This window comes from Electrona antarctica, assembly GCF_951216825.1.
Source record: "Electrona antarctica genome assembly, chromosome: 1".
NCBI classification, from domain to species: domain Eukaryota; kingdom Metazoa; phylum Chordata; class Actinopteri; order Myctophiformes; family Myctophidae; genus Electrona; species Electrona antarctica.
The window spans coordinates 20,003,127-20,020,228 of record NC_136806.1 but is presented as its reverse complement, the minus strand read 5'-3'; the positions used below and the strand labels follow the sequence as shown (position 1 = coordinate 20,020,228).

Below are 17,102 nucleotides of genomic sequence, written 5' to 3'. Positions count from 1 at the left end.
AGTGAGCTTTTCTCTTGTCATCAGCAGCTGAGACCTCAGCAGGAGATAACATTTTCCCGCATTATAAAACCCCACCGCCTTCACCCTCATGGACTGTGTGGTGTGTGAGTGCCCTCTTATAACCCAAACACACTTCCTACTGGTGGCGGCTTGCCTCCCCACACACACAGGCACAAGCACACACACACACAGGCGCACGCACACACACACACACACACACACACACAAGGTTAAGGGAACACAAGGTTCACTTTATACTCATGGGAATTGGAGCAGCATGACAATCTGACTGCTTTTATGTTTATATGATTACAGTTTCAAGTTAATGTGCAAATAAAGTGTGACAAGAGATAACCTATACTGGATGACATTGAGATAGGTATTTACAGCTTTGATGTAGGCCTAGTAGCCTATACCTCTGCCTCATTCATATTTTTGATATCTAGGCCTACACTGTTCAGTTAGTTGCAGAGAGGTAAATCATTTACCTGCTGAATTATGAATTGAAAGGAGGTCCTATACAGACTACACACCTGTGTCCGCGGCGCCCGTCCCATTTTGAAAAAGTTGGCAGTGAAGCGGTTGCGCGGAATTGCGGAGAGTGTCTCATGATTTTGTGCATGTGTTCTGAAGGGCAAACGAAACGAGGAGAACGACCCACACTGTACAACAACTAAAATGAGGACCCCTTTCTTTCCACACGCCCCCTTTATGATCTGCGGACACTCATTTCACGGGGGGCATGGTGAGTAATAATGTGATGTCAACGGAGGATTATATTGTCAGTTTATAGCAGGATCATTATTCGTGAAGAAGGGATACCTACGTCTGTGAAGATGCGCCTCGAGAGGAAACGTCATCTTTCAATATGCTGGCCCGCGTATTGCCGTGGCGTGGCGTGACAACGTGCGACACTGCCCTGTGATTCGAAAGCGTGGGGTCTTTTTGGGAACGAACGAGTCATTTGAAATTATTTATTTTCAAACGACACAAGGATTTAATGATCGCACCACCACACGGTGAGACTGGCCACGGACCTGTATTGTTGTCACGCCACCCGAATCCCTGGACGCCTGGCTGGACCGTTTAACGGGATTCTGACCAATAATAAGACTGACTACCCCTGACTGGCATTAGAAATAGGGACTGGAGGAGGGGGGTCACTCAAAGTTGCTATAAGTCTAACCAAAATGTCCACGGAATATTGATTTGCCATGTCCGCAACAAACAGGTGTTAATTTATAGGATTGCATGCGTTATCTTCTCTTTGAGGTAAGCCTAGCTGTCAAAACATTTATACAGGTAGCAGCCTATTTAGATCCTAATATTATCAGGAAACAGGCTGTTTTTTGGTCTTTAAATAGGCTAAAATACCATATTATGTTTTTTCTTTTGCCAAATTAAACATTGTAAAGTTTGTGGAATTGAGAATGCCACTTAAAGTGTCCCAGTATAACAAGGGGCACCGTGGAATACCATTGGAATATCTGCGTGTTTGAACTGGCAAAGAGGCGAAGAAGGAGACACAATAAATCACCTTTTGGATTGGTCCAAATCTTTTTTGCTTGCTTCTTGGACTACTGCACAATGGGGATTATGCTGCAAGTTATTCTTGGAATGTTTCAATTCCTGCTGCTCACCCGAATACCCTCGTCCTATGCCAAGGTATGTATGTAGCCTATAGCTAAGGCTATTTAACCCCAACCGTCTGAATTGTTCAAATCTCACAGGATAATTAAGTTAATCATGTATGTTTCTCTTTTGCCATATAGACCTATATTGCAATGACACAGTACGTGAATGACAGTGTCTGGCTATGTGTCCTCCATGACATTGTCAATTTGTCATGCTTGTGTAGAAAATGTACACCGTTGTGGAACTTATCCCCTAGGTCATTGACGCCTGCCACTTTGAAGGCTAATGGAATGGCTGGTTCAGTCATCACTGTAGCCTGTGCTGTGATGCGTAGCGGGTTGCGTAGTCTACATTGGCAGCAATGGCATAGGCCTACAGTAGCCTGCAGGGCACATTTTGTAACACTATACAATAGTGACATGAGCTGTTTGATAATAGTTTTCCAAGTGAACACTGACTCTCTCACTCGCTTTCAATTTCTACCCCCCCCCCCCCCCTCTCTCTCACACACACACACACACACACACACACACACACACAGAGAGAGAGAGAGGCAGACCTATGTGCCTGATTTCTTATTTATGTATTGAGAGACTATCATGAAGTGATGCCCTCCCTGAGGCAGCATGGGATCCAGACCAGTGACGTGCAGCTGCATGTTTCATCATACAGCACCAGCAAATGCATGTTTTCCTCCTGTCCGGCTGAGATGGTCTGTCTTTTATATTGTATGACACATGGTACAGGGCCAATAGGGATGTATAAACCTTGGTCTTCCTTCTAATAATGGTAAAATGGTAAATAAATGGTGCATTTATATAGCGCCTTTATCCAAGGCGCTTTACATAGATTGTGCATCAATTCACCCATTCACACACACATTCATACACCGATGGCGGCAGAAACCATGCAAGGCACTAGCCAGCACATCAGGAGCAATTTGGGGTTCAGTGTCTTGCTCAAGGACACTTCGACACTAACTCTGGGGGAGCCCGGGTTTGAACAGGCAACCGTAAGGTTGCCATCCAGCCACTCCACCCCTGAGCCACCGCCGCCTGAATTTAGGCTGGTCACATATATCACTATTATAATTATGTTCTCTCGGTCTGACAGTCACAGGCAGCCCCTGTCTCACACATACACACACACAGTGGTCTTGATCCATCTGTGGTCTGGCTAAAGAGGGTGTCAGGCAAACAGAAACACAACTGCAGATGGTTCAGCCCTGGTATACTGAGATAATTGTGTGTGTGTGTGTGTGTGTGTGTGTGTGTGTGTGTGTGTGTGTGTGTGTGTGTGTGTGTGTGTGTGTGTGTGTGTGTGTGCGTGTGTGTGATACAACCCCAAGCAGATGTGATCTGACAGAGAAATAAATTATACACCATAGGTTTGATATTATATCGATATGGAGATATGAGACTAGATGCCGTCTGGGAATTTCCATATCCTATTATCGAGAAGTGTGGTCTGGTTTTAATCACATAAACCTTATTTGACACAAAAATGCTATTTTTGAAAAATAAAATTCATATTATCATCACAGTTCAATATTATCATCATCACAGTATATTGATATTAAGGTATTTGGTCAAACATATCATCAATTTCAATCTAATTATTTAATACCTTCAATCGGGTCATTGCTACTCACAAAATGGCCACAGTCCTGGCTGAACTATCAATGTGGGCCAAACAACTGTGTGTGTTGGTGGTGGTTGGGGGTGGAGCGGGGATGTTGGGCAAAGTCTACATTCCCTTACAGGTGGCCTTGGTCCCCACACACAGGCCGTGTGTGTGTGTGTGTGTGTGTGTGTGTGTGTGTGTGTGTGTGTGTGTGTGTGTGTGTGTGTGTGTGTGTGTGTGTGTGTGTGTGTGTGTGAGTGTGAGTGTGAGTGTGAGAGAGAGAGAGAGAGAGAGAGAGACAGAGCAACAGAGAAAGCTATACATTATACAATATAGTTTCTCTTTTCCCAGACATGTTACTGTACATTGGTTATTGCGACCATAGGTCGCAGTTTACTATGAAAACATGCAAAACCAGTCCGTCCATCACGCCCCGTGACAAGCTCCATATATGGTCAATACAGAATTAATTCCATATGTTGATCTGACCTCGTTTGACCTCATCAAACCCTGTCCACTTAAGACATGCACCCAGCTGACCTGTTCTGACATTCCATATGTTGATCTCACCTCATCAAACACTGTACAGTCAAGACACGCTCCATATAGGGCCAGACAGTACAGAATTCCATATGTTGATCTGACCCCCCATGCCAAAGCGCCAGCGCTCGCCCAGCAGTCTGCCATCACCCAGGCGGATGCGTGCACACTTCTCACCCTCGGGTCATCTTACTGGTTAGAGTAACAGTTAAAGTACATTAAAGCCCTGACATAGTGGATCCTCCCGTTTGTAATGTGGGAGCTGGCCAAAACTACTGGGAAAGTGGAAAGTAGGAATATGATCAATGAGGGGAGCTGAGCAATGTATATTGATTTACAGTAGTACTATATTATACGCTAGTGCTGTATTATTTACCAGTGGTTCTCCATCTTTCCTTGATTTCCCTGTAACTAACTAAAACATTTTGCTTAGAGAACTGAAAGAGAAAACAATTGCTAATGTAGTGATGCACAGGAGCGGGGATTGAACCCCAGTCTCCCACTCGCCAGACAACCTGTCTTGCCAATAGGGCTGAGCCCGATTGGCAGGGCTGTTGTGGGCCGGGTCTTGACTCTTGGCTGGGTGCTACAATCACCCCCCCAGTCTTTGAAGCGCGTCCTCGTGCTTCACGCCACGGACCACCCCACACGACGTCCCTCATGTCCCTCACGCAAGGATCCCCGCGCTCCAAGTACTGCCGACTACACCAGATTGTAGTGATGCGCAGGAGCAGGGATTGAACCTCAGTCTCCCACTCTCCAGACTGACACACAACCTGTCATGCCAGTAGGGCTGAGCCCGATTGGCAGGGCTGTTGTGGGCTGGGTCATGGCTGGGTGCTACACTAACACCCAAGCCACATTTTGAAGAATATTACATTACAAATAAGAAATCAAAGAGTTGCAATTAGTGCCCTCTGAGCAGATTTATTTTAAACTATAGCCATAACGTTTCAGCAAGTCCAGTTGTGATGTAAAATGTGTTAAAAATTAAACAGCATAACAAATGCTTTCAATTCAATAACAGTTGTGCTAGTCAAGGTTTTGATTTAATTTGGTTTCACACCATCAGCAGATTTACATACATGTTGTCAATGTGTTATTAAACGATAAAATTACAAGACTTGTTTCAGTAACGGTGAATCTTGGACTTCATGTGGCCAGTCTATGACACCTGTCGTCTATGACGTACAGTATCTATGACATATCGATTCCCCCCCACACACATTAATGTGTTGTCACTGCTGTTGTATCCTACTGACTCACCTACCGGTGAGGAGCCCCCACCGGGAGGACCCGTAGAGTCTTCGTCCTACTCCTCTTATTATTTATTTTGCACATTCCAACAAGAAGGCAATTCAAAGTGCTTTAGAGTAGGCTACCGAAGTCCTGACGTCACTCCCGCTACCCCTGGGTCACGGCAGTATTTTCTACACCAGTAAGTCGCCTTAGGGCGACCTCGCTTGCATGCATCCGCCTCGTTGACGGCAGACTGCTAGGCGAGCGCTGGTGCTTTGGTATGGGGGGTCTGATCAACATGGAATGAATTCTGTACTGGCCATATATGGATCATGTCTTGAGTGTACAGGGTTTGATGAGGTCAGATCAACATATGGAATGTCAGAACTGGTTCTGACATATATCCTTATATGGATTTGAGGTTTGAGGTCAGATGTAGAGTTGCTGGCCAATATTGATGACATCAGGGATCTCCATATGGGCTTAACTGCGACAGCAGGTCGCATTTACTATGACATCAGGGTCTCCACATCTCCATCCCTGATGATGTCACGACCAACAAACACACTGACGGGAAATGCACAATTCCATAGTTAACTGCGACCTTCGGTCGCAATTAAAAATCCCATGGAAAAATCTTAGAATCTTAGGAAATCATGTCATACTATATAAGAACTGTATTCCAAACAGTGTTGGGCTCCCACTGAGCCGTCTAATAGACGTCTAATATTCGTCTAAAGGGCCGTCTAAAGGGACGTCTATTCTTAGATTAGACGTTGATTAGCGGTTGATTAGATGTCTATATATAGACGGTCTATATAAAAAACTTTAATTTTTAGACGTTTTTTATCCCATTTTTAGACGCACGTCTAATAGCCGGATATTGCTCAGTGGGCTCCTTACTCAAAAAAGTTATGTATTATTCATTACTGCATGCTTTGCTCTCATTACTTTCCAACACTGGTTCCAAAAATAAACAAATCAGCCCCGTGATTCTGTCAGGTTGTGACTTGTTTATTATATTGAGTTACAGTCTGTGTGTGGAGAAAGATAAATCTTACTCTTTGGATGAATTAGTATTTTTCACTGTGAGGTGATGCTTCCTTCATATCCATATGAATCAGCTTTGATTTAAAACTGAGGGTTGTATTCGACCTGCAGGTTATGGGAGTTTGTTTGAGATATGCACTGGTGACTGAACGCTGCGTCTCCATGTTTAGTTCATCTAGTTTCGAGATTAGCTCTACTGAACTCGAAGGCAGCCAGATGTTTCTTAAAGTGATGTTGAAATTTGTTATAATCTTGGGTTCTAACAATTTATAGCAATGGCAATATTATGTGCGTGCGTGCGTGCGTGCGTGCGTGCGTGCGTGCGTGCGTGTGTGCGTGCGTGTGCGCGTCTGTCTATAAGAGCATGTATTTAAACACGGAATTCTAGGTCTTGTCAGGAAAGTTCTTTACAAATACATAATACCAGCATATCGTTACTTCTATTTCTTCCTTCAGCTTGCTCACTGGCGACCAGCAGACTCCCCAAAGTCCAGAGAGGGACGTGAAGGTACGGTTCCATCTCTTCTTAAAAGATCCCAGAGTCTAAGATGTGGTATCTTCACCTCCATTACCCTCTCCTCTGTTTTCCCCTTTAAATCATGGACACCTTGTCCAATGGCCCCCCCACTCTCAATCGGCCTATTGCTCACTCTCCACGCTATTGAATATTGAATGCTCTTTCTTTCTTTCTTTCTTTCTTTCTTTCTTTCTTTCTTTCTTTATATTACATCCTTTCTCTCTCTCTCTTTATCCCTGTCTGTCTAATCCTCTCTCTCTCTCTCCCTCTCTCTCTCTCTCTCTCTCTCTCTCTCTCTCTCTCTCTCTCTCTCTCTCTCTCTCTCTCTCTCTCTCTCTCTCTCTCTCTCTCTCTCTCTCTCCATCTCTCTCTCTCTCTCTCTCTCTCTCTCTCTCTCACTCTCTGTCTCTGTCTCTCTCTCTCTCTCTCTCAGTTCGTCGGTGGTTGGAGGTATACTCCCGGAGTGGCTGTGAGCCACGGGACACTCTGGTGGAGGTGTGGCGAGAGTTGCCGGGGGAAACACACCACCTCTTTGTTCCGGCCTGTGTGTCGGTGAGACGCTGCGGAGGCTGCTGTGCCGACGAGGCCCTGGAGTGTGTGCCCTCACTCACACACACGCTCACCATGGAGGTGTGTACAAATACAGAAAAATAAATGGATGTTCATACATGTTGTCATGTATTCCCCCCCATTCTGAATTCCCATACAGAGCCATCTCCCCGACAATATTGCAGAGTCAGTATGTTCATTTTTGCATGAGAATATGCCCATGGCCCATCTGTTCTCAATTTGAACCTTTGACATTTATGACCTTTATTGTAATCTTGACCTTTGACACTCGAAAGCAAATCTCTTCGGGCAGTCTACTGGTCGTTCCAAAAATGTTTGATGGAAATCCGGCTATCCGTTGTCGAGTTATCTAGGATTTCAAACACAGTTATACCATTGCGCACTGCAGGGGAAGAGTAATAAAGCAAAGAACAAAAAAGCTAATGTATATAAACACATGCCTGTAAGAACACTGAGAGCATGCTTGAATCCATGTCATTATTTTCTGGCCTTCCACAGCTAATGAGGACCTCCTTCATGAAGCATGAACTCATTGAACTGCCCTTCATTGAGCATAGCCAGTGTGAGTGTAGGTGAGTGAGTACCCATTTAAAACACATGGCCATTGGCCATGTGCACCGTATACTGTACATGTTGGTTTGCCATCTACTATGTATGTGTGTACAAAGTAAGAGTGTTAATTTAACTATGTAAAAATGGAACCTTACAGGTCCATTTTTAACACTGGACCTTACTGTGCATCCTGACACAGTTGTCTTTATGTGTAGAGTAAAAGAAGAGCTCCAGTCACCAACCACTACAAGGTAAAGCTTCACCCTGTGTGTGTGTGTGTGTGTGTGTGTGTGTGTGTGTGTGTGTGTGTGTGTGTGTGTGTGTGTGTGTGTGTGTGTGTGTGTGCGTGCGTGCGTGCGTGCGTGCGTGCGTGCGTGCGTGCGTGCGTGCGTGCGTGCGTGCGTGCGTGCGTGCGTGCAAGTGTGTGTTAAGACATTGCATCCCTGTTGCAGTTGTTTGCAATTATGTCAAATCAGGGCGACCAGGGGAGTGTTCATCTTTTAGGCATATGGCACTTGTGATTAGAGTCGACAACAAACTGAACAACACCACTCCCCAGCTCTCATGTAGCTCAAGGGAACTCATGAACGATTAGTTACACGTGCCAGGCAGCTGGCCATAGTATATTGCACTGATTCCCAAAGTGGGTTCCAATGATTCCCAGGGGTCCTTGAGACTGAGAGTTAATGGTTGTTATAAGCAACAGAATGACTAATGCAGTTTAATTCATGTAAGTTTTGCATAGAGAGAATATATAGAATGTGTTGACAAAAACCTTTTGGAACTAACTAGTCATCACAATTTATATATTTAAGGGACCAAGAAGTCACAAAGTGACTTTGGTCACTTATTGTTTTTGTGTTTTTTTTCTTCTCCTTCTGCCAAAAATAGCAGTTCTGGCTGAACCGTGCAGTCGTTTTTTGCGAAACACGGTAATCTGGTAGAGGGCCATGCCAAACGGTGCAAATGCAAAGCCCATGACGATTGGCCAAATGGTGGCGCTATAGCACTCAATTGAAAATGCAAACTTTGAACGTGCATATCTCATGAACCGTTTGACCGTTGGCAATGACACTTCGATACACATATGCGTCTCCTAATGCCGAACAACGTTCGTGGTCTGACTTTTGACCTCTGACCTTTAGATCACCCGCCATTTTGAATTATCTTTTTATGAGCCAATGAAAAGGGGCACGCTTTAAAAACAGTTAAAATGTATCTCCTCCCAGGATCTTTGAAAATAAACGTCTACACATGAACTTTGGAACTATACAGACAGAAAATCGTAGTAAAACCTTTTTAAGTGAAAAAATGTTTTTTATGAGCCAATGAAAATTGCTGTTTTGTGAAAATCCTTGTTCTGCCTCTAATACATACATGCAGCGTCATATGCTTATGTCACTTTACAGTATAGTAGAGGGTCATGCCAAATAGCACTGAAAGCAGTCTTACTCCAATTGGCCAAAGGGGGGCGCTATAGCAATTTTTTGAAAATGAAACCTTTGAACAGGCTTAACTCATGAGTCATTTGGCCAAAAGTCATGGCACTTGTTTCCACATGTTCCTTGACTCATGGGGAACACATCTGTCACTTTGACAAGTAAGCTCCGCCCTCAGATTTTCTGCCAATTTGAGCAGTTTGAAAAATGCTTATACCTGATTTTCTGCATGGATTTTTGAGCAATTTGCGTGAAACGTCCTACACACAATCTATGGACCATTAACTGAAATCCCGGTTGAAGAGAAGTTTGTACATGAAAACATGATCTACACACTGTAGAAATGGATGACATGTCCAAAATGAGGACACACATACTTGTTACCAAAACACTGAATGATGTTACTGTTTAAAATGTAGAAACTGATTGTCTCCGTGTAGCTCAGGTGGTTGAGCTCTCACCTTTAGACCACAAGGTTGTGTGTTATTATTGTGTGATAATCGCCTTATCGCTGCTTGCAGCTATATTTTTTTAATTAAGTTGCTTATAGATATTTGGTTAGGGCAGTAGCTAGAGTATTGTGCATGTGTGATTACTTTTGTGATGTTATCAATATTTTAACAGGCTCAATTGTTGGATAGAACTGGGGTTCTCAACGTTTTTGGCTGGGGACCCCCGGAAATGCCTTGGCCATGTCTCGCAACTCCCGCCCCTCCCCACCCCCAATACAAATTGACCACTACAATAACCTTAATAATAGAGAAAATACATCATAAATAAATACTGAAACCGAATATAATCATTAAGGAATGTTTATGCAAGTACTATGTAAACTCTTAATTTCCATTTTCCCGCCATTCAGTTGGATTTTTTAAATAATTTGGAGGCAAGCATGCTTGCCATGCTGCTTGGTGTATGATGTCATAGATCATACATGGGCAACTGGTGGCCCGGGGGCCAAATGCGGCCCCCACCTTCACTTAATGCAGCCCTCAGGTTAATATCAGAATATTTATATATTATTTATTTTCTCTCCATCGTCAAAGTTTCCCACCCCTGTCGGGATAGCAACAAGGAAAAAGGCCATGTGATAAATCAGCTGTCCCCCATCTCACAGTGCTATACAGTTTACTTTATTGCTATTTAATGTCACATATACCGTCATAGCAATGCTTGTAGTGCAAGCTTTTCTTCATGCTGTTAAGGTAGGCTCGGAGAGTGCAGACAGTGGTACTACTGTGTATTTCTTGCATAAAAATAAAGGACTTACAGTTACCGGTAAACTTGAACTTACACACTATCAATGCACAGTTCATGGGATGTAAGTAGACCTGCCCTGTCATGGAGGAAGCAGACATTTAGGCTTAAATGCAGAGTCTGGAGTGCAGGGTGTTCAAGCAACCAAGGAATGGAAAAGATCAGCAGACAGTTGACCTAGGTCCTGGTCTGGGTCAACTGAGAAGAGGAAATGAGAATCTGACAACGCTTATTTGAAAATAGCATTAGGTGGGCTGTTTTGTCTGTTGGCTGTCTATGTGCACAGCTCACTGTGCAATAATGAGACAATGCATACATAATTAGAAAAGTGTTATTATACACTGACCCAGCAGCTAAGGTTCAGCAGCAGGGCTGGAAATCAAGCCTTTGCACGCTGGAAGTTGATTCTTGTGATTTTTGACACATCCAGTGTCAGTTTATTCAGAGAGTGGGTTTGTCATCAAGGCTAATGTCGGGTCAGCGGTGAAGTGGCTAAGTCATGTTACTGTTTCTAAGATAGTGGTTTGTTTGTGTGTCATATGATGGCATAGATACGGTAGAAGAGGTGGGTGGTCATGTTGAAGTGCTAAGCAAGCCATTTCAAGCCAAACGCTGTCAGTCATCATGTCAGCGTTTGTCTCATGTGTATCGATTTGGTGTTTTGGTGATGGTGACCAGTCCACAAGTGTTTGAGAACGCCTTCGTGTGAAGGATAATGGTAAAGGATGTCTACTGTCTCAGAGATGACCCACACACTGTCCAGTGTCAGCTAGCGTGTTAGCTGAACAGTGCAAGGCGGGCATCATTTTCAGGATCTCTAATGTTTGTTTGTGTGATACATTCTGGCAGGTCCAGCAAAACATCTGATTGCATCTTTAATGTTTATGTCCCCAGGCTTCCTGTTATGATGTGGAGTGGACGTAAATGACTGAAATGTGTGTGCGTGTGGCGTGCGTGTACTGTACATGTGCACATGTGCTTACAGTACATGTACTTACATGTGTGTGAGCCAAAAGGTTTGTGTGTGTGTGTGTGTGTGTGTGTGTGTGTGTGTGTGTGTGTGTGTGTGTGTGTGTGTGTGTGTGTGTGTGCGTGTGCGTGTGTGTGCGCGCGCGTGCGTGCGTGTGTGTGCCTCTCAAAGAGTTGTCGTGTGGGTGTGTGTGTGACTCCAACCCAGTATCCCCTGGGTCGTCCCACATCCTGTTGTCGCCATAGAGACGATATTATCTTCCCTGCCAGGTGCTCTCTATTGATTGATGACACAGACTCATGCACTCTTGATAACAAATTAGAAGTCCAAACAAATTAGTCCACATTACATGCTGAAAGACTCAAAGACAAGACTTGAGCAGGATCGGGACACCCAGAAGGAGAGAGTCAGAGGGAGAGCGATAATTTTTATTTTATTTATATTGTAATGGAAATTGATATTCTACTAGAATGGTTCAAAGATCCATACTGCAGCTTGTGTGTGTGTGTGTGTGTGTGTGTGTGTGTGTGTGTGTGTGTGTGTGTGTGTGTGTGTGTGTGTGTGTGTGTGTGTGTGTGTGTGTGTGTGTGTGTGTGTGTGTGTGTGTGTGTGTGTGTGTGTGTGTGTTATGATTGTTGATTGTTGGATTGTCTTTTTCAGATCTTCTGTACAGCAGCTGATAGTTTCGCATTTGGATATGCATGCTTTTTGCATGTAGATCTTAATATTTTATTGTCTAACCTACCTCTGTCTCTGACTTCCAGGCCCGATCCCAAGCCAACAACGAAAGGCAGGAAAAGGGAGAGGGGAAAATCCAAACGGAAGAAAACAAAAACCATCAGAACGATGTAGGTTGAGATCCCTATACGTACCACGCAATTATTGGGGCTTTGGAGCCATTTGGACGCTAACAATCAATGGCAGGGAACTTATTTAAAGCGCAAATAACATGCATTTTAAAACTGCTTTTAATATTTAATATCATATTGTCTATGTCCCTCAAAGTTATTTCTAATGGTTTGAGCCTCAATCACCACTCTGATATAACCAGTCCTTGTCATTTCTTTCTGGACTTTGAAGCAGTTTTAGCTGCAGTACCACAATGTCCTGAGGTGGTGAGGGTGCTGATATGCAGATTATTTAATATTTGAGTCATTATAATACTGATGCTAGATAAAACCAGGCTTGTTTCCATTCCATGGAAAATCAACAATAGTGGACATTGTAAACAAAGTGGAAATGCAAATTTGGAACTGAAGACTGAAGAAGAGGAGGAATTATACAAAGTAGGGTGACATTGATGACATCACGATGAGGACAAAATCAGTTGAGCTGTTCCTGAGAGCAATTTCCATTAAAGCACCCATATGATATGAAAGCCTGATTGTTCAAAATTGGTTATTTGTGGGGATAGAAAACACATATGGGAGCCCCAAAAACAGAAATTGAAAAAGTTGAATTTTATGTTATAGGTCCTTTAAGTGACTTCTATTATACTTTGGAATGTCATGCCTGTAGGGAACGGGAACACAGGCCAGTCAATTTAACTTTGATAACTTGGTTCCATTTATACACTCTCTGAGTTAAAATGTACTACTTTACTGTGAATAATTGGGAATGCAAAGAGGATGCTCTGAGACCAGCAATACAGCGGGGGGTCATAACTATTCTGTCAGTTCATTTCCGGCCCCAGCAGTCAGACTTCACCCTGTTTGGAAGCAGCGTCTCCTCAAGCCCATCCATCACTCAGAACCGGCCCCATTCAGGCCCTGGCAGGTGTGAAATCAGCGGCTAATTTGCTGCGGTCAGTGGGACCTGAACAAAGATGGCCTCTCTCTGCCTCATTAAGTTACTCTATTAATTATAAAGGCACTGGCCTCCCAGAAGGACCGAGGCAGGACCAGGCCCGTTTAATGAACTTAATGGAGCAGGCACCTTTCTCAGCCTCACAGAGAATATGTAGAACTTCTAGGGGCTTCTAGCCCTCATGAGTATCTCTTACAGTCTACACAGCCATGGCAACTGACAGAAGCTGTGTGCATCTCAGGTCTAAGGATGGACTATTAACCGGTTTTGATATTAACTAAGATTTAAAAATCACAATTAATTAAATGTAGAGGTTCAGTATATGTAAGAAGAAAGAAATCCCAAAAGAAATGTAGGAGGACCTGCAGTCTACATGGATGTTTAAACATGTAGCTTTTATTTATTTCCAAATATATTAAAGGAGCATTCAGTGATTTGAGTGATTTGGAAAACCACCCAGTCCGCCCCGGTAACAAAATGTGCACATGCACGCTCTACAGTGGGGGGAAGTGCAACAGGCCAACAGCATGTGCACCAAGGCCCGCCCCCACTCGATCATGATTGGAGGAAGGCCCCTCTCATCCTGATTGGATGAAGGCTTTGCCACCCGCCACCAAAACTGAAACTAGGGTTTTTTTACCCAAGGGGCTCACTGGGGACAGGGAGGAACTCCTTATATGGTCAGCACACTCTATAGTAGGGAGGATTATCCAGAAAAAAAGAAAAAATAAGTGATATTTAGATTAAGTCAAATCACTGAATATACCTTTAAGTGATGACACAAGTGAGGGAAACATGGATTTAATTGAAGGACCTGAGACGCAGCCAGATAGAGAGACGGACAGTGATAGCTCTGTTACAGGTTTCCAAAAAAGAGTTTGTCTACATCGACAAAACGAAAGAAAATATTTTCTGGTCCCTCGTGGAGGTGAAATAGATTTTTTTCTGCTTCACCCAGCAGATGGCTGCTCAAATAATCATTAAGTATCTTGATTAGGGTCACTTCGAGACATCTCCGTGAGTGCCACGGGTCGAACTGGATACCTTCCAGATTCCCAGACTATACCCACTCAGCTATGGCCACCATAATTAATAAACAAACTCTGAAGCCTAACCATCGTTATCGAAAATAACTGATTTTCAAGCTAACAGTAGCTCCAGCGTCTCTCCAGTGAGCCACATCGACATCTGGTCACTTTTTTTCCAGAGATAAGCTCTTGAATTTCATTTTTTAATGAATATGCTCCACCACTAACCAAGCCTTTCTTTACCCCCAACCAGGACCTCTGCTCTTCCGAGCCCTCCTCCCCCAACCCTCCCTCCTTCAACACCACCTCCCCCCACCCCATCTCCGTCACAGGGGCCTCGTTGCCCACCTTGCTCGGGGAGGAAGTGGGTGCTAGAGGTGGGTTCATGTCGGTGCCGCTGTACCATCACCTCTGAGCATTGCAGCCAAAAAGGCAGGAGGCTCAACCCTCACCGTTGCAGGTCAGTTCATATCAAAAATCACGTTTTGAGACATTCAGAAGAATAATTACAAACATTGCATTCGTGCCTGACTTGTGATGTTGTAGTGGTTAAAAAGCACCTAGGCTGCTAATCCATTCCTGACAGCCTGGCAGCGTGTTGCGGGTTCAACTCCCAATCCCGATGACCTTTGCTGCGTGTCACTCCCCATCTCTCTCTCCCCATTTCCTGTCAGCTTACTGTAAACTATCAAATAAAGGCAGAAAAAGCCCCCAAAATATATGAATAAAGAAAGCCAATTGTCTATGGACCCACATCACACACTGTGTCGGAAAAGCCCTGCCAGAATGTTATTTTCTATGTCTCACATTGACGTGACATTGAGCCCAGGCGCGTAGCGTGGATTACATTTTTGACTGGGCCAATTACCATGGGTGGGGGGACGCGCAACTAACCGGTTTTGCCGACTTGCTAATGGGGGACCATTAAAAACAAAGGCGGCTTGCTGTGGTTGGTGTGATTTTGGACACGTTGGCTACAACAGATATTTGCGTGCACAGGGCTGAGGGTGAGGGGCTAGCAATGTCACTCGAGGTGAGGTGGACAGTCTGGTGACTCGAGGTTACTGCCCCTGTGGGCTATCTTTTGTTGTTTTTCTTGTTTTTTCGCCCCCGTTTTTCAGTAGCTAGACTGGGCAAGATCTCAATTGACTGGGCCTGTGCCAGAGTGGCCCAATGGACGCTACGCTTCTGATTGAGCCTTCCTACTTCCTCCCTTAATCAGTTTTTTACTGAGGCCAGTGGGAAAAAGGGGAAACAGAGCCTCTATTACCAAGCCCCCAGGACCACTGGGGATTTTTTAAGCTGGCACCAATGTTTGTGTCAACCTCGGAAGAGAATGTACTTCCAGGAAAAGGGGTAAAGGGGATACTTTACCACTTTTTTGTATTTTGTATAGGACATTGTAGTTACGTGGTCAATGCGTTAACCGGTTTGGTCCACAAAATGATCTAAACCCTTTCTTATGTTATTACTTGTTCCAGATGTGATGCCATGAGACGGTGATCTATCAGTCTTCTTCACTTCAACCTCTTGCTGATTCATCATCCATCCTCTGCAGCAGTGTACCTCAAACTAAAGGACGTACTGGGGATGAGCCCTGAATAACCCATAATGCTACACGTGCAGCTTTACAAGCTGAATATAATGTTATGTATAGAGTGTACATACAGTACACTGTGTTAATGGCCATGTTTGTGTATGTGCAGTCACAAAACGCATCGTCACATAGCTTCTCTGCTGCTTCTGTCAATCCATACACATACGGCATCTGTGAGCAAGGCAAGAGCTTGCCTCTGGAGTCTGGACTACAATATCCACAACACCGTCTGATGTTGCTTGGAGAGATTGGAATATGTACGGGGCTATGGATTTGTGAGAATTCAAAAATGGATACAATGATGATGACTATGCCATGCAAGAACAATGTGGATAATCATGACATGGCTACGTGACAGTGATGGAAGGACATATCCAGACTGTTCATTCTTTAAAAGGAGCCTGTTGAGAAGTTCTTTGTGGGGATAGTACTATGCTGTAGCGAGGGGGGGACATATGCAGTGAACATGGATGGATTTGAAAGACTAGAGCTGTGGCGATTGGACACAACACACATATGGATGTTCATATACAGACACAGACACACATGCACTCATAAGTCATGCGTGTTTAGCATGATTTTGAGCTGAATGCAGGACTGGGACTTAGGTATATCTGTGTGGTCCCCAACTCGCTGAAAGGCCCACGTGGGTTAGCCCGGCTGCCATTCAGCACATATGTCCATAGGCTGGCTCTCCGATCCGCTTTCTGTCGCCTGTTTAACTCGGGCCTTTTGTTTCCATCTTCTCAGCTCCCCGATTGAAAAGCAGCCGTTTGCCTCGTCAGGGCAGTGAGGGGAATGACAATAATGAGGCCTGGCGCCTGTCCACTGCTTCTCTCTCTTTCAACACACACACACACACACACACACACACAAAGACACAATCTCTCACTTTCTCTTCGAGAGCAGGCACACACACACACACGCACAGACATATTTACCCAGTTTGTACAATCACGCGTAATGTGAATTGAATGCAAGTAAAAATAAGCTTTTCTTTTCCATACCACATCATGTGTGGAAATATGCCATGTGTTGGAATTCTGTTTTTCTTTGTGACGTTGTTAAAGCAATACTTTATTGTACACTTGGTTTTCTATTTTGTATTATAATTCTGTCCTGTTGATTGAAAGATGTTTTATAATGCAGAATGTTTCTTTGTTTTGTTTTAGTTTATCTTTAATCCTTTCGGATTAAAGATAGTAGAGTCACACTGGGTGGCCAACTATGTACACACTGGCCGTCTAACCCTATACCCAAATGTATTGGATTTAAACAG

At 44.0% G+C, this 17,102-nt stretch overlaps 1 protein-coding gene across 1 annotated transcript; it reads left to right on the top strand.

The window, feature by feature from the left end:
- The first annotated feature begins 1,424 nt into the window (after positions 1-1,424).
- vegfba (vascular endothelial growth factor Ba) lies at positions 1,425-16,930 on the top strand. Its single transcript, XM_079506010.1, has 8 exons — positions 1,425-1,665; positions 6,544-6,595; positions 7,038-7,234; positions 7,673-7,746; positions 7,942-7,977; positions 12,157-12,240; positions 14,480-14,686; positions 15,708-16,930. The coding sequence occupies exons 1-8, from the start codon at positions 1,588-1,590 to the stop codon at positions 15,727-15,729; spliced, it is 750 nt and encodes a 249-aa protein (XP_079362136.1). The 5' UTR covers positions 1,425-1,587; the 3' UTR covers positions 15,730-16,930.
- The last annotated feature ends 172 nt before the right edge of the window (positions 16,931-17,102 follow it).